Below are 17,689 nucleotides of genomic sequence, written 5' to 3'. Positions count from 1 at the left end.
AGATTTTGAGTATGAAGTTGAACAAGTTGCTCAACTACCTGGAAATTACTTAGGTTTAGAAAAGCACACAAAAAAAATGACCAAACTGCACCCTTAATCACAAAATTCAAACCACTAAAGACAAGGAGTCAACTTTCACAGCAATAAGAATTATAGATACCCTGTACTTTTCAAGCTACTTCAAATCTTCCCCTAGAGAAGACAAATGAAGGTCATGCTTACATAAAACTTGCACTGTGTGTGCAGCACTGCTGTTGTCATTGCAGTGTGACGGTCTTGCCAAGGACTGCTTATCATCAGTTTGGAGTTAAACCTGTCCACAACAGTACATGAGGAGATGAGCCTTCAGCTGATGAACAGCGGCTTAACTCTACCACACTGGGCCCAAACCTGACAATCCACAGCCCTAGCCTGAGGCTCAGCCTCACCAAGTTTGTTTTGATACATCTCAGGCTCTCAGCTGATGATTCTTAAAAATAGACAGAACTGCAGGTAGGTAAAGATGAAAAAACCCTGATGATGTCACTTGTGTTTTAACATTCAGGAATCACGGGGAGATGATGATGAAATCTCAGGTGAACTTGTGTACAAGTGTGCTACCACACCCCTCCCTCAGCCACTCCATGCTGGCAAGCTTTCACTGGCTGCAAGGAGATCACAAAACCACTAAACACACTTTAGGAATGTAGTTTCAAAAAGCTTTATTGAATGATTCTGAAATTTGTTACAGCATCACTAAATTACATTCTTTCTGTGTTAGCCTGCTTTGTCCTTTCAAACCAGTTTCACACAGTTACAGGAACTCCATACTACCATCCTGCACAGCAAGCAGTTTAGACTGTAAGCGTGTCTAGTGTTGTTTGGCTGTGACTGTGACAGGCCTGAAGACACGGTTGCTTTGTCGCATGGCAACACCACAGGCAAAGAAAACAGAGATCTCTTAAAACACTGTCATGCTGGTAAACCATCTGGCTGGTCCAAAGGCTCTTGCCTTTTGCTCTCCTGACCAAAAAAAAGCTGGGTACATCCCTGTGCTACTGCACCCTGTTATTCATCCCCAAACAGGCACCAATTTTAGGCTTGTAACAGTTCTGATGGTAATTAAGAAATTTGTTCGTTTATTATGTGTGTGAGACTAATTGACTTTATATATAGACTATCACAACTTTGTGCAGATAGTATCTTATCACATCGATGAGAAAATAATTTTATATGGGGTTAAGACCAACATTATTTTTTAAAATTAATTTCTTACATTAACTTCCTATATACTTTGTGTGTCTACCTTGTGCAATTAACTTCCCTGTGGCCTTATTTGTTAAATCCACGCTGGCAAATGCAATATTTCTTCCTTGCTTCAAAATCTGAGCTGTAATCAGTATGTCTTCTCCAATCTTAGCAGCAGAAGTGTATCTTCAATGAAGAACAAAATGAACAGGTCAGAGGCTGTACAAGAGCACAAATCCAAGAATATTCCTGCATTCAGATTATCATAAAGGGAACTAGCAATGGTGAGTAATAAAGACACATCCCCCTCTAACTGCCTGCTTGCAAATCCCCACTTTAATTAAGTCCTTGAGTTCCTCCAAGTACTGCAGTGGTGATTCAGCATAAGAGTTCGCTGAGAAAACTGAGGATGGGAAGAAACCGGTTGGCTTGGTTCTGAGGAACTAGGTTCTGTTACACTTCGGAGCAGAAACAATGGGGTATCAAAGAACTCTGATAAACCTTCAGCTCCAAGTCCTACTCTGGCCACTGCTGGCTCCTCCCTACAGCCTTTCTAAACCAGCCTGGCTGGTTCAACTGCAGAAAGTCTCTGTTACAAAGGTCATGTCTGCATGGAACCAAAGCATAGGTTAACTGCTTCCCAGACCCTCGGCAGAGAAAAGTGATGGAAATCTGAGAGGCCTTCAAACCTCCCAGGCTTAAGGCCCTTTCCATTTGTCAGATAACACGTGTTTTTATTTGTGTGAGTAGGAGGGTGTGCTTTTAAAAACACTCCACAGGGATTAGGAAGAATTTCCCCTGCAAAATGCCTGCAAAGAATTAGGAGCAACATGATCCAACCATGATCTGAAGTAAGGGAATAATATGCCAATGTTAGAGTAGAATGTGTAATTGCTGGATGTAAATCTTACTGAGATAAATTTCATTATCCAATCCATTTTTATACATGACACTGTGTCAAAGGTATGTCAGTCACACTTCGTGCTGACACAGCACATGCCCCATTAGCTGACAGGGCAGGGTTTCAGTCTTGTTTCAGTCAGAGGCTGCTGCTGATCCTCTGAAAAAAAAAAGTTTCTCTGTTTCCCTCTGTTCTTTCCATCACTGAAATAGCTTCCTCGTGACAGCCCTTTAAAAAGCTCTTTCCCAGAAAGGAAAAAAAGTTGCATTATAGCAATGAACATTGTTCCATGGAAGCAGTGGTCTGGGTTAAACAAGGCTATTGATGCTGCTTCAGTAATGCTTCCTGAAGGTTACCCTACTCCATCATTTTGGATCACTTCCAGGGACAGCACTTTCCTAAGACTTTGGCCCTCATGTAATTGGGTAGGCATCCTTGATGGTGTAAATAATTCAGATGGTGGCCTCTTGTTATACTAGTGTAGGGAGAAAAAAACCCCAAACTGGGGTAGGGGAATTTCAGGTTTTCATTTCCAGTAATTTCTTGGCCATCACAGCAACAGTATAAGGCTTAAACTGAGGCTCTAGTCCCACCTGCCCAGAGGAAAAATTGGAAGGTGCTTGGGGCAAAGTAGGGAACCTGGTAAACATGCAGAACACTCCTCACAGACTCTGAAGGATTTTTAACTGTTTGGGGTTTTTTTGACAGCTTTGATGAGGGGTTACTTCTCCAAGATGTTTAATGCTTTATGTTAGTTATTCCAAGTAGGATTACTTCTGTTCCAATTAGTGATCACCCCTTCATTAGAAGAAATGAAGCAAAGGTGACAGGCTATAATAGTGTGATCTAAGGTTTCATACAACTTTTGCAAAAAGACACCATACTTTACGTTTGCATTACAGGAAAAGACTGTTCTCAATATATAAAGCTATCTTTAAATCACCAAGAGCCAAGGCATCTTCCTCTAGTGGGTAACTGTGATTCAATCTGTAATTCACCCTCTATGTGAGCACAAAACAGAGTGAAAATAGTTCCTGGTTTAGTATTTTTTCCCGTTTTAACGTATTATGGACTAATACTAAAAAAGGGTTTATAGAAAGCTGCTTACCCTAGATTTTGGTGTTGGAGGACACACTTTAACGTATCTTCACAACTGAAGACAGCAGATTTTTGTAAGGCTAAAATTTATACATTAACAACATCCCTTTGCGTTCTGTGAATGGGCATGCTCTCTTAAAACACACGTACCAAATGCTTACAGAAATCCACCTTGATTTTGCAACCAAATGGCAGTGTCCCCAAATACAATCCCTCCTTAATTTATCAAAACAAGATTTCTGAAAGCAAAGAAAGCATCTTTAGGTTTTTTTAAAGTGGGTACTACAGCACAGAAATGACATACAATATGGTGTTAGTGGAAGAAGGGTTAGTATGTTCTGCTAAAACATGGTGGTTGATACCTACGTGATGTTCATGTCCACGCTGACCCCAGGCACTGCTCTCTCTGTGTACAGCAACGCTGTTGTTGACACCACGTCCACAAGTGTGGCTGTCAAACCCCCGTGTAAGGTGCCACCTCTGTTCGTATGCTCCTCCTCTACCTTCATTTCACAAACAACTTTTCCAGGAGTTGCTGAAAGAAGTTTCATCTGTATAACCAAAAAAAGGAGTAAAAAGCTTACTGACAACAGTACCAACAGCTGATACTGCCCTGAATCAAACAGAAAGTAAATCTTGTTTAATTATGGACTCCTGAGACAAATTTAAAGAGGGGAAAATTCAGCAATTCAACTGTCACATTCAGTATTTCCATAAATCCTGTGCAGAAGATTGTTGCCTTAGAAAAGTCTGTATTTCTAGAGCAGATGAACTGGCAGTTTAAATAGTTAACAAAACTTCAGGGTCTGCCTAGGAGACAGCATTCTTCAGTTTTTCCTTTGCTTGAATCGGTGACTGATAAACCAGCTTAGAGAGAGCACTGTGTGTAGGGGTAAATTGCGACAGTATATTTGTTAGCTCACAAAATGTGTGACTGACAGTAATTCATTAATCATTATACTAGAGCAACCTCAGTAAGAATCAGTATTTTGATATAAGCACTGGAAATGCTAATCAGATTTGCCTCCCTGAACTGAAATTCATACTTGTGGTTGAAGTATCCAAGGCTTGTACCAGGCCGCATTACAGCATCGTGACTTCCACACACACTTTTATTCCAGCCCATGGGTGTTACAGAGAAAAACCATGGTACATCTCTGGTACCATGCTTCCCCCTGTAACCCACACAGGAAGCTGGATTTCTGAGACCAAGGAGTTCCTGCAATTCATGATTTTAAAATATTTTTTTCCAAGTTTCTTCAGTTAGTAGCACTTCACCTAAAATCCGAAAGCAGATGCAAAACTGGGGTAAGTTCAGCATATACATCGACACCTACAACTAAAACTCTGAAGTACCTTCAGACTGTCACAAGTGAAATGTGGGCACAGTATTTACTGTAATTCCTACTAATTTTCTAGTTTTTAAAAAAAGTTAACTTAGATGTTTCCATACTGTATCAGCTGAGTTGATTTAAATCTTTTTGATCTTAAAAGAAACTCAGGTTGAAATGCTTTCAGTTTCACTATTCCTTCTTTACAGTCCAGTGTAAGAGCTCGGTTTCAGCCAATGTCCTCCCTTTCTGATAAGCCCAAATTTACCCAGATTTTTCAGAGAAAGCCATACTAAGATAAAGGATGTAGTTAGTACCCAGTCCACCTACGGATGGAAAAAAGCTGGAATTAATCAGAGGGGAAATGGCTGAGGCAGTGCCCTAATACAGAAGCAGCACCTTGATCAATGAAAATCCCCAGTCCTAACCCGGGTGTGCTGCGCTGCGCTGACTCAAGGCCTGAGATTCTGGCAGACTTTCTAGTGAGGACTTAGCACTGACACCTGACACTGGGAGCAGATGGCTTCCACTACCATCAGGGAGTGCTCCCCATCCATCAGGAAGGCAAGGAAAGCATCTGGTTTCATTTGTCGCTGCTCTGATCTGGCACTTGCTGCCTGCTCTCCTTGACAAAAATAGTTCAGTACCCCAGCGCTTCCAGGACTTACGCAGCGGGAGCTGCTGGTCTGTGCTTCCCACAGCCCTCCTGTGCTTGTCCTCCCACGCGTCTGTCTCTCTGTGAACAGTCTGCTGCTTCGCCTTCCAGCCTTCCACCACTATGTTCTTTTTAAGAAAGGGCTTTAAAACATGGAGGCATTAAGCCCTATGTAGATACCACACTGGAATTAGGCCAGAAACTAAGTTTGATGCTGGGAGTGAAAAGTTTCAGACTAAAATCTGTCTTCCTCAGCACAGGAAAAATCTTGAGTCACAGTTACAGGAAGAAAGGCTTCAGGTGTCTCCCAGAAAAACAGAAGACACCTAAAATTCAAATGATACTGTACTTTTATTGTTGTTATGATTAAACCTGTAGCGTGGTCATTCTAGAAGGAGATTGCAGAACAAGTGTAGAAATATTCCAGAGCAAGGGAGGACTCCTGCCTCCCAAGGCTCAGTTCCAGCCAGCCACCTTGATGAGCTGAAATCCTGCTCTTCCTCTCCACTTAGCAGGATTTTAAAGTAAAGGAGAATGAAGTTATCGCAGTGAAGAGGTGACTAAGAACCAATTGGATTCTATAAATAAATGAGCTTCTTAAAGCTTTACACTTTTTATATAGAGGACCAAAATGTCTTGGAGAAACAAGACAATAAGAGTTGCTTTGCAAAGAGTTACTTTATATCACTGTATCAGATTATGGAGCTGTTAATGAAAGCACTGCTTCCAATGTTACATTTGCTCCTCTACAATGCAAAACATATCAACTGTGAGATGGTTGGTTTTCTTTGATATATAAACTGCAACACTTCATGTCCTGGCTACACAAATGGATAAAAACTAAATGGTGTTGTGAAATGTAATGGGAACACTGAAACTGCTTCATGGGACCACCCTGCCCAGGAACTCAAGAACATTGTGAAGAGATGCAAAGGGTTAATAAAAAGACCTTTGTGAAACCAACTGTTGCTAGAACTTAACAAGAGCCCTGAGTAAGCAGCGCATCTTGAGAAAGATGTGGCTTAAATTGATTGCATTATGTCATTAGGTTAACTTACTAACAAGAAAACTATGGATAAGGATGATTAGTTTAGCAAAACGATTAGTTTAGCCTTGAGGAGGAAAACTTTGTAGGTAAGCAGAAGAGGAATTCTTGCTGTGGATGGATGCACATGTGGAGATCAGACCAACCATGAACTTCAATGAACTGAAGAGTATAATGGCATGAAGCTGTGACCCTTCAAGACAAGGATGAGGAAGAGCGCCCCTCATCTCAAATTAGTTGAGAGGTGGAAATACTATAAAAGGAAGAAATAAGGTGGGACCCCCAATTCTGGGAATAGCTATGAATATGTATTAGACTTCCCAGAAACGTGTTGAATATGTATGCAGTGCTCTTATATAAACATGCTACACCTACAGCTTGGTGTGCCTTAGGAGGAGCAATCCCCTAAGCACCCAGAGCTGCAGTAAAGGATGTCTGCTCATCAGTCATGCTGGGCTCTGACTGTTAGGTGAATTAGCACGTTTCAATGTCAGCTGCACTACTGCCCACTACAGAATTCAAAATAACACAGTAACATCACTGCTGCTTTTTTGACCATAACAGAGCTTTGTCAGAGCCGTACCTGTCAAACACATTTCTTTATACTAAGCCCTGTGTAGAAACTCACAGAGCACTGGAAGTGCTCGTGGCCTGACTTCAGCTTACGGTGTGAGATCACAAGATTGCAAAAGACCTTTAGGATCACTGAATCCAAATGTTTCTGTCCTATGCTAAACCATATCCCTAAGTACCTCATCTACCAGTCTTTTAAACACACCCAGGGATAGTGACTCAACCACCTCCCTGGGCAGCCTGTTCCAGGCCCAACAACTCTTTCAGTGAATAACTTTTTCCTAACATCTAATCTGAACCTGCCCTGGTGCAGCTTTGTGCCATTTCCCCTTGTCTTATCTCCTGTCATCTGACTGAAGAGACCATCACCCACCTCTCTGCAACCTCCTGTCAGGTAACTGTAGGTGGTGATAAGGTCTCCCCTCAGCCTCCTCTTCCCCAGGCTAAACATCCCCAGCTCCCTCAGCTGCTCCCCATATGATTTGCCCTCCAGCCCCTTCACCAGCCTGGTTGCCCTTCTCTTCACTCGCTTGAGGACCTCAATGTCCTTGTAACGAGAGGCCCGGAACAGGACACAGCACTTGAGGTGCCGCCTCACCAATGCCGAGTACACAGCAAGCTACTTTTCTGTTTTAAAACAGAGAAGAGCAGCAATGTAATTAATAGTTACCAAGCCCGGGAGTTAGCTTAGTGGCAGGTGCCACAGAGGGAATAACAACAGTTACTAAATAACTCGAGGAAGGTGATTCAGCGCGGTACTTGTATGCAGAGGGGTACTGGAAGGCAGCTCGGGTATGCAGAAAGGGTTACCGAACAGCAGTTGCGTTTCGTACCGCCTGTTACCACTGCGGGGGACAGAAATACAGAAACAAAACAGACAAGTCGGGCCTGGGCTCTGCCGACCCGCCGCCGGCCTGAGGCGGGAGCGGTCCCGGCAGGAGAGCGGGGCTTCCTCACCCCGAGGGCCAGTCGCCAGCGTGGTTCCGCCTTTTATTCTGGAAGAGGGGAAACCCGCGGCTTTTAAACCAGCAGCTCCAGCCCGGGCGCAGCGCTGTCTCTCTAGCAGGCGCTGCTGCTCACAGCTGGCCGGCGTGCCCTTCCCCGGGGGCCGCGCCGCCCGCTCCCTGCCGCCCGGCCGTACCTTGCGGAGCACCCGGTCGAAGCCCTGCGACTCCACCATGTACTTCATGGCCTCCTTCAGGCCCTCCAGCGTGAACGCCATGCCGGCAGCCCTGCAAGAGCCCCTCGCCCGCGCCCCGGAACAGCAACCCGCTGGGAGGGGCTTATCTCCGGCTTCCTCCCGCGGCGCCGCGCGGAGGGCGAGTCATGGAGGCGGTGATGGGGCAGCGGGAGGGGGGTGAGGCGGGACACTGCCCGCCGGCGGAAGAGCCGCTGCTGCCGCCTCCGAAGGAGGAGGAAGAAAAAGAGGAGGAGGAGGAAGAAAAAGAGGAGGAGGAGGAAGAAGATGAAGAGGCGTTGCACCTCGCTAAGCGGAGGAGGCTGTTGTGCTCCGAGTTCGCCACCATCACTAGCAGCGACGCGGCGGTAGCGCACACCTTCCTGGCCGACAACGGCTGGCACATGCAGGTATGCCCGGGGCTGGCGGCGGCCACCCCTGCCCTGCCTCCGGCCCTTGCCCTGCCACCGGCCTCCCTGTGTTTCAGAGAGCCCTGAACGCCTATTTCGATCCCCCGCCGGAGAAGAATGAGGAGGCGGCAAGCGGGGTGCCGCCGGCCGGCGCGGAGCCCGGCAGCAGGTAGGCGACCCCCACCCAGGGCGGGGGGTGACAGCACAGCCTTAGCTACACTCCCTAATGCACCTTGTTCCCGGCTTTGCCGTTACTCAGGGGATTTGCGTCGGGCCACTGTTGTGGTTTAAAGCCGGCGGGCAGCTCGGTCCTGCACTGCCACTTACTTCTCCCGGGCGGGATGGGAGAGAGCTGTAGGGATAAGGGTGTGAAAGCTCCTGGGGGGAGATAAAGCCTGTTTGATAAAGAAAATAAAAGCCATGCGTTCAAGCAAAGCAAAGCAAGGAGTTAGTTCACAGCTTCCCACCGGCAGGCAGGTGTGCAGCTGTGCCCAGGTAAGCAGGGCTCCATCAGTTGTAATAGTGACTTGAGGCAGCAAATGCCGTAATCCTGAATGCTCCCCCTTCCTCCTCCTTTCCTCAGCTTTTATTGCTGGTAGGGAATATCCCCTTGGTGAACTGGGGTGAGCTGTCCTGGCTGTGTCCCCTCCTGCCCACCCTCAGCTGCCGGTGGGGCAGCAGGAGAAGCAGGGAAGGCCTTGACGCTGTGTAAGTGCTGCTCAGCCACAGCTAACACAGCCGTGTCAACACTGTTTCATACAAGTCTAAAACACGCCACCATATCATATGCTATTAAGTAAATTAACGTAAAGAAAATTAACCATGTGTTTAGCAGGTAGAGTCAGGTTCTCTATAGCAACACAAGACCCTGACCAGTTCCTGCACTGGGCAGTCAAACTTTTGTAGTGCTGTTCAGCCTTTATCACATCAAAAGGGTGTACAAGGCCTGTGCTTTTGAGTTGGGATTTGGGGTGAATATTCCCAAAGAGAAGGACTGTTAATTTGTCACAGGGTGAGTTTATGCATGTACCTCTCCAGAGGGTTTGGCAGTTGGAGGAATCTTCTGTGCTACAAGGATGGGCACATCAAGGCAAGTCTGAGCTGCAGTTCTTTGTTTTTAATGTGTTGGAAAGTGTTTGAAAAACTAATGTGCATGGCCTGCCTCTAGCTTTGGGAAAGAGTTTAATTACTCAAGTGTTTTGGATTATACTGCCCTCTGATTAACTTAGGTCAGAATGGTAAATGTTACCTTGTGTCTATAAGGAGGAAGAAAAAACCCTTCACCTGGGTACTAAGGCTTTGTATGACCAAGGTCCATATGTTTTAGTTACTACCCATTTAAATTATGTTGAGATCAACATTAACTTTTCTGTTGGAAAGTTTTAGATGGCCATCAGTAAGTTCTGATGGGTCTAAAATACTTTGCTTTAGAAAACGGGGGAGGTAATTGCATGAAGAATAGTATTATATATGTTGACAAACAAACTTTCTCTATAGTATTGACCTCACAGCAGATGAAACTGCCCGTAATGCTGGTGTCAGTAGTGTAGACTCAAGGCAACAAGAAGATGACAGCAGCTTCTCACTGATAACCTGGAACATTGATGGGCTGGATGTAGGACATCTAAAAGAACGCGCCAGAGGAGTCTGTTCTTACCTGTCATTGTAAGTATAGCTTCATCTTTGCTTTGTCAGCTGCCCAGCTTTAAAGGAGAAAACAAGCTGCTTGTTTTAGATGTTTTCAAATCTTCATGCCCAAATTGTCTTGACATTAGATGCCACAATAAGAGTCACTCTATAAATCCAGAGTAACTGAATAAAAATTGATACGCAGCTTGAAAATGTTGTGAACCTGTGAAGCATCCCAAAGGTTAAATATTTTGCGATGGCAACTTTAAAAAGCTTTTCTTTGTGTAAATCGTGAATGATAGCAATCAAGTTGCAGTCATACATCAGAAGCATACTTCATGCTTCCATCCTGTACATGAGAGAAGATAAAACTGCAAGAAACTTGTTTGTCTCTCTGGTAGTATGAATGACTTCATGCTAAAGCAAACTGATTGAAATAACAAAAAAGATACTCTTTTTTTTTTTTTAGTGAAATGTGAAAAGTGGCTCTCTTGCCATTACTGTTACTTCTCTATAAAAGAAGAAAATGTGCAGTGTTCTAAAAGCTTTAGAATCTGTGATTACCTTTTGTAGTTCCATCAGAGGAAGCCCCCTGTGAATATATTTAGCAACAGTTTAGCAGTTATGTAAATTGATTTATCTTAATGCAGTAAGTTACTGTAATTTAGATGATTTAAACAAGGGATAATTTAAGTTTCTCTTAAAACAGCAGAAAGTCCATAACTAAATCAACTTTCACTTGATGTTGTTAATCTAGGTTGACGGCATTTTTCTTCCCTAAGGCCTTAGGTTTGCCCTTCACCTGCTTAGGGTAGGGTTTTTCAGCAGCCTAGCAAAAAATGGGAATAGGTGTAAAGTCCTGTCTAAGTCAGCATTGTAAGGACTGCTGCCCCACATGAACTGTTACTGATTGCACAGCTCTGAGAAATAAGAACTTCGTACCAATGAGACTGGAGGAAATGAATGGCAGGTTACCTGAGGGGATCTGTTGTCAGGGAAGGCAGCGGTGGTTGGAATTTACTGGCAAACTTAGATGCTGCAAAACATGTCACAAAACTGCTTTGCAGCTGCCTAAATTGAATTCTTTGTGCATGTAGGATATGAAACACATGCATATGTTCATAAGATCAAGTTATATCACAGTTATGGTTTTTATTACCATGTCAGTTCCATGTTCATAATAATAATCGTTTCCTCCCTTTTAACAATGGGGATGTGTCTACATGCTACTAAATCCAGTGGAGAGAGTTCTTTTATTTTTAAAATATTCTTGTAATATCTAGGAAGACAAGGACCGGGTGCACCTGAAATCCCTGACCCTGTTCCATGTGGCCTCAAGACTGTAACAGTACTACCTTTCAGGTAACTTAAATCCAGTTAATTTAAAATCTTGTCTTGCTGATTTCAGATACAGTCCAGATGTCGTGTTTTTACAAGAGGTCATCCCACCATATCTCTATCTTCTACAGATGAGAGCAGGCAGTTACACTATTATTCCAGGTAAGAAGGAACCCTCAGTTTCTAAAGGCAGAAATTGGAAAGAATAAGTTTGGTTTTATTCTGTCTTTCTTGCCAAAATCTCTTGGCCATTTGTAGGAATGAAAATAGTAGAGTCAGGAAGGAAGCTCTTAAATTACTTGCTGTGTTTTGATACTGGGATATAGTTTGTTACAAATTATGCATGTGAAAAACTTGCTTGCCTGGTGGTTTTATCTTTATTTTTTTCTGCATTTTGAAAGCCTGACAGAAAGTGACATAGATTAAGTAATTTTTTAAATATTTCATTTTTAAAAATATGAAAAATTCACACTTCTGTTATGCTTAACTAATGTCTTTGCATATCTTGCAAATTAATTTGATTCTCCCAGGTGACGGCACAAAGGTCTCTTTCAGAACTTTTAACTTCACGGCCTGGCAGAAGATACCATCGAAAGTTTCTTTCCTTGTTCCTCTTTAGGTAACATAGATGGCTATTTCACTGCCATAATGTTGAAGAAATCAAGAGTGAAGCTACTGAAGCATGAGACAATACCTTTCCCAACAACCTCTATGATGAGGAACCTCTTGGTTGTGCATGTGAGTCAGTATGTACTAAACCACTGTGTTTCTGCCTTCAAAGCAAAAAAATCCCAGGAAAACCTGGACTGGCTTTACAGCTGGCTCAAACAGGAAAAAATACTTCTCTGAATGTACAAACCCAGTTGCATTTGATACTAACAAATCATTAAAAATGAGACTTGAAAATGAAGTACAGCCAGAAACTTTACTTTTAATGTAAGCTTCTGGCTGTACTTCATTTTCAAGTCTCATAACCTCTGAGGTTATCCTTCCCTAGGCCCCTTCAGTGTAAAACTAATACTAACCAGAGCTCTGTGATTCAGTAACTTACTTTGTGATTGGATTTTTGTCTTTGAACTTCTTGTTATGCTGTGGATGGTAACACTGCTTCTGTTTCATGCACAGGTGAGCATATCTGGTAACGAAATTTGCCTTATGACCTCTCATCTGGAGAGCACTAAAAACCACTCCAAGGAGCGTATGAAGCAACTGCAAATAGTGTTGAACAAAATGCAGCAGGAGTCAGAGTCCACCACTGTTATATTTGGAGGGGATACAAACCTCAGAGACAGTGAGGTAAGTAGAAACAAGCCACCTTGTTACGTTGAGATAGTATTCTGGCAAAATCTTGTCAGGCTTCTCTGCTGTCTTTGAGAAAGGAGTTGCTTAGACCAGAAATTGGCAACATTTATTCTTAAAAAGTGGGAGTGTGACTAGAAGCTGCTGTGCTGAGGCGTTGCTATAGCTGAGGTGATGTATATGAAGAGTTGTGTCCCTCCTCCACCCACAATAGCAAAATGCTGGATTAGGAGTATTTGTGTCTGAGAAGATACAGAGGTTAGTGGAAGTTTTGACTTCAGCAGTATCTTCTCATTTTGAGAACCCAATCTTCACTTGCTCAACTCTGAGTTCTCAGAGGTGATGCTTGTAGAGTCAGTGAAAGAAGTGGGTGCTCTGCAGAGGTATATTTGGGGAGTTTAAAATCAATCCCCCATCATTGAGACATTCAAAATCACAAATAATTTTTGCCTGCTCATACTTAAAGGGAAATTTATGCAGTATTACTAAAAGGTCAGTGTTCCATCATCAAATTACATTGCAGGGAACTGGAATGACATAGATTCTGAGAACATTGTGTTGACTCCCATACCTGAAAATTTCAGAGCTGAACGTTTATTTTGTAACGTGTTTTGGGTTTAGCAAGCGCTACAGGAATTGGTCCTGCCTTAGAACATCCTGAGGAATACCAGGGATACTGTGACAATTCAGTTCTTGTTCTGAAGGTAAAATTTGTAAATTCAGTGTCTTGTGGATTTTCTTCTCCCCCTTCTGCCTTCAGGTGACTAAACTAGGTAAATTACCTGACAACGTAACGGATATCTGGGAGTTCCTGGGTAAACCTCAGCACTGCCGCTATACTTGGGACACCCAGTCCAACACCAACCTGGACGCGGGGTACAAGTGCAAGATGAGATTTGACCGCGTTTACTTTCGGCCCGCAGCTGAAGGAGGACATATTATACCACGAAGTATGGACTTAATTGGGTTGGAAAAGCTAGACTGTGGCAAGTTTCCTAGTGATCACTGGGGTATTCTGTGTAATTTTGATTTGATATTATAGACCGCACTCCCTGGGCTTCAGTTGCTAATTTTAAGGTTATTTATTCTTGCTTTTACACCCTACTTTTACCCTCTTAGATTTTGTATTTAAATTTCAAACCCTAAAGCATTCTCTGCTCTCGACATCTGCTGGAATGGCTTCAACACAGGGTTCCCTTTTCTTCATTGTATGCATCTGTTTGTGAATCACGTTTTTAAATCTTATTATTTAAGAATGTACACAAATACAAAAACTTCTAGTTTTAAAATGGGAGGGAAAAACCTGTAAATATGGTTCATAAACAGAGTAGTTTAAAAGACACTTTTATTTTTGGCATGTTATATAATCTTATAATAAATGCTGCCCTTTTATTTTAAGAATATTTTATTGTGCTTGCTTTGTTTCTTTTGTAACCCTTTCCATCGCACTTTACAACCCTGTCTTTGTTTTAAGGTGTTTTGTATTACCTTCTGAAGTTTGTGTTGTACCTATGTACCCCTTCAGGAAAGACAGTAAAGGAGCTGAGGAAAGAATTCTTAGATTCTCACAGAATAAGGGTTCAACTGCCTCACTGCTTCAGGGCTGACCAAAAGTTATTTGTTAAGGACATTATCCAAATGCCCCTTAAGCACTGACAGGCTTGGGGCATCAGCCACCTCCCTAGGAAGCCTGTTCCAGGGTTTGACTATTATCTCAGTAAAGAAATGCATCCTGAAGTCCAGCCTGAACGTCTCCTGAATAGGATGATGAATAGTCAGATCCTTAACCAGCTCCTCTGCCTTCCAGGACTGGGAGGCCTGAGGTTGGTGTTGATTTAAAGCTTTCTGTTGATTCAACATGAGGCCTAGGTGACCTCGCTAAACAAGCAGATAACCCTGAGGATGTTCATGCATCGCCACAGAAATCAGCTGCAGGAACCTCCAGATCTGCTTTTGCTTCTTTAAACATCAATCGTCGAATTCCTTTTACTAAAGGAGAAAGAGAGAGGCCTGTGCCAGGAATGATGCCCAAATCCTCACATCCTGATTACTCCTAATGTATCCCCCTTTTTAAATAATAATTCAGCTTCACAAAAAAGGAAAAAATGTATCAATGACTTTCTTTAGCTTGTGTTGGGCCTGTGATCTCTTCATTCTCTTCCCAAATAAATAGGCCTATAGAAAAGTGAAAAATACCCCCAACTGCCAGGATTTTCCTTCTCTGTTTCAAATGAGTCTGGCATAGTCGTGCTGTCTGGTTGCATGTTCTCTCCTTCCTCACTAAAAGCCTTCAGAAAAAGGTCATGGGGTTTGCTTTCATTACTGCTGCCTCCCCCCACCCAGTAGGTACAGCTAAAGGACCTGTGGGGAAGGTGAAGGATGATAGTGGCCAAGAAGGCCAATGGGATCCTGGGGCACATCAAAAGGAGCATTGCCAGCATGTAAAAGGAGGTGATCCTCCCCCTCTACTCTGCCCTGGTCAGGCCCCACCTGGAGTATTGTGTCCAGATCTGGGCTCCCTGGTATAAAAAAGACAGGGAACTCCTGGAGAGAGTCCAGAGGAGGGCTACAAAGATGATTAAGGGCCTGGAGCCTCTCCCCTATGAGGAAAGGCTGAAGGAACTGGGGCTGGTCAGCCTTGAGAAGAGAAGACTGAGAGGGGGTCTGATCAATGTTTATAAGTATCTTATGTATGGGATGCAGGGAGAAATAGGCAGCCCCTTTTCAGTGGTCTGTGGAGACAGGACAAGGGGCAATGGCTGCAAGTTGGAGCACAGGAAGTTCTGCACCAACATGCGGAAGAACTTTTTCCCAGTGAGGGTGACAGAGCCCTGGCACAGGCTGCCCAGGGGGGTTGTGGAGTCTTCTTCTCTGGAGATATCCAAGACCTGTCTGGACGCCTATCTGTGTGACCTGTCCTAGGGAACCTGCTTTGGCAGCGGGGTTGGGCTTGATGATCTCTGGAGCTCCCTTCCAACCCCTACGATTCTGTGATTCTGTGTGATTTAACTTGCCTAAAGACGTCTGAGAAGGGGAAAGCACAATAAACTCACGCTTCATTCCAAGAAATGCTGATTTTATGTGACCTCCTGCATTATGGTTTCATTTATGTGGCTACACCTTCTGGACTATTTTGGAAGATACAAAAAAGGCTGAATGCTGTTGTTCTAAGATTGTTTTTTAATTGGGGGAAAGAAAGATCAGAGGAAAAGTGGTTCAGAGCACTGTGCAACTTGGTGCCTAAACTCTAGATGCATTTACAACTAACTGATCCCTCCTCTGATCTACAGCCTCTCTTAGCCTTTGCAATAGACAGTGAATGGCAACATAGTATTTCTATTAGGCACATGCAGAGACATAACACTTTGTAAGGGCCAATTCATTCCAAAACATGGGCAAGAGAAAGACTACATTGAACCCAATTAGGGCCTAGTCATTCCTTCAGAATGAGGATTTTGTGCACTCAACCTTTCAAATGCTTCTTGAACTACAGAAAAAGTGATAATAAATGAATTTAAGATGATGTAAGTATTGAATGTTTTACTGACTCTTGGATGTGAAGCAACACATCTTTAATTAAATATACTTTAAGCCACTTCATAAGAATACAAATTGCTGACAATCAAGGGCAGTCAGAGCTCAATTAATTTGCTGCTTAAGAGTCAATTAATTTGCCTCTTAATTTAATTGGTGTTGTAAAAGGTAAAATATCTGCTGAACTGAAGCAAGAAAGTTAAACGAAGGAAAGAAATTCCTTGGGCCAAAACTTGTGATTTTATTTGCTTTCCTGATTCAGTAATATGATGGCACCTATACATCCCAAAGGTCTTAAATATGGGAGTGTGAGAAACAGTAAGAATTCTCTCCTATTAATAATCAACAGCAACAATGGACCTTGTGGAAATCAGGTACTATTGGAGGCATTATTTTATTAATGTTTTGATTCACGTATGAAGAAAAGTAATTTCTTCTGAGGATCCAGTAAAAGAGATATCCATAGAACAAAATAAAGAAATGGTAAACATCTAGGGAGGTAAATGAGAAATAGATGGATTAAAACAAAAAGGAAAAAAAAAATAGGAGCAGGGAAAACAACAGTAGCAGCAGTAAACTACGTTATCATGATTAAAAGTACATACCTGAAGAGTAAATGTGCTTTTGACTGTGGGGAATAATCTGAAATCATAGCTAATAAAAAAGTGTTTTACAAAGAGAAACTGCATGGAAGATTAAACTCACACGTCACACACACCACATGGAATCTGGTCAATTTGATAAAAGAAGAGACACGACATGTGCAAAATTACTAGATCAAAATACAAACACAATAACCTGCATTATGGCAACACCCACAGAGCCTATTGTTATGGTTGCTGTACAAAATAAAAGGTGGCAATAATTACACAGAAAAGAGATGAGCTGTGCTTTGATGAGCAGATGGCATGATTTTCACTTGTATCAGCCCACAAAGATTGCATTATCACTTCTGCATATCTTAGTGTGGTTTTGCCCTGAGGCAGGCAATCCAGTACAAAATCCAGTTGAAGACATGGTGCACAGAATGACAGACTGAGAGACTGCAGGAAAACAGGTTGGCAGGGACCTCTGGAGATCATCTAGTCCGACCCCCCTGCTAAAGCAGGGTCACCTACAGCAGGTCGCATGGGATTGTTTCCAGGTGGGTTTTGAATATCTCCAGAGAAGACTCCACAGCCTCTCTGGGCAGCCTGTTGTGTTTAGATAGCATTACAGCACACTCAGCCTATTATTTCATCTCTGTTAAGCCTTTTAGCTCGTCAATGTTATGAAAAGCATGAATTGGCTCAGTAAGAAAATACCATTTTAGCTTCAGCCATCTGTGATAATCCTGCATTCTTGGTCTGTTCCTCCATTTCATAGCCTTTCTGGAGTTTGCAGACAGTGAGTAGGCAACAGGAGCTGACGCTGGGTTTCTGGAGCAGGAGCTGCTTGCTCTGATGCCTTTGTGTTTGCATGGGTCTAGCCAC

General features: G+C 43.1%; 2 protein-coding genes across 2 annotated transcripts; one reads left to right on the top strand and one right to left on the bottom strand.

Moving 5' to 3' along the window:
- Positions 1 to 691: 691 nt before the first annotated feature.
- ACOT13 (acyl-CoA thioesterase 13) lies at positions 692 to 8,087 on the bottom strand. Its single transcript, XM_084260453.1, has 3 exons — positions 7,972 to 8,087; positions 3,593 to 3,777; positions 692 to 1,413 (listed from the first exon to the last, which is right to left on the bottom strand). Exons 1-3 carry the CDS (start codon positions 8,050 to 8,052, stop codon positions 1,257 to 1,259), a joined length of 423 nt encoding a protein of 140 aa, XP_084116579.1. The 5' UTR covers positions 8,053 to 8,087; the 3' UTR covers positions 692 to 1,256.
- A 69-nt stretch (positions 8,088 to 8,156) lies between these two features.
- On the top strand, positions 8,157 to 14,086 carry TDP2 (tyrosyl-DNA phosphodiesterase 2; the record flags this gene model as incomplete). The annotated part of the gene is made up of 7 exons (XM_084280565.1): positions 8,157 to 8,417; positions 8,495 to 8,586; positions 9,915 to 10,082; positions 11,455 to 11,546; positions 12,004 to 12,122; positions 12,510 to 12,680; positions 13,444 to 14,086. The coding sequence occupies 7 exons, from the start codon at positions 8,157 to 8,159 to the stop codon at positions 13,723 to 13,725; spliced, it is 1,185 nt and encodes a 394-aa protein (XP_084136691.1). The 3' UTR covers positions 13,726 to 14,086.
- Between the last annotated feature and the right edge of the window lie 3,603 nt (positions 14,087 to 17,689).

The sequence above is a fragment of the Gallinula chloropus genome, assembly GCF_964237585.1.
Source record: "Gallinula chloropus genome assembly, chromosome: 2".
NCBI classification, from domain to species: Eukaryota; Metazoa; Chordata; class Aves; order Gruiformes; family Rallidae; genus Gallinula; species Gallinula chloropus.
This window is presented reverse-complemented; position numbering and strand designations above follow the sequence as displayed.

What these genes read in the sequence shown, in the direction of transcription:
- ACOT13 (XM_084260453.1), bottom strand. Translation starts at nt 8,052, where the DNA reads ATGGCGTTCACGCTGGAGGGCCTGAAGGAGGCCATGAAGTACATGGTG. An exon ending in TCGACCGGGTGCTCCGCAAG is followed by an intron (nt 3,778 to 7,971) that starts GTACGGCCGGGC and finishes TTGGTTATACAG; the next exon opens with ATGAAACTTCTTTCAGCAAC. An exon ending in AGCGTGGACATGAACATCAC is followed by an intron (nt 1,414 to 3,592) that starts GTAGGTATCAAC and finishes TCTTCATTGAAG; the next exon opens with ATACACTTCTGCTGCTAAGA.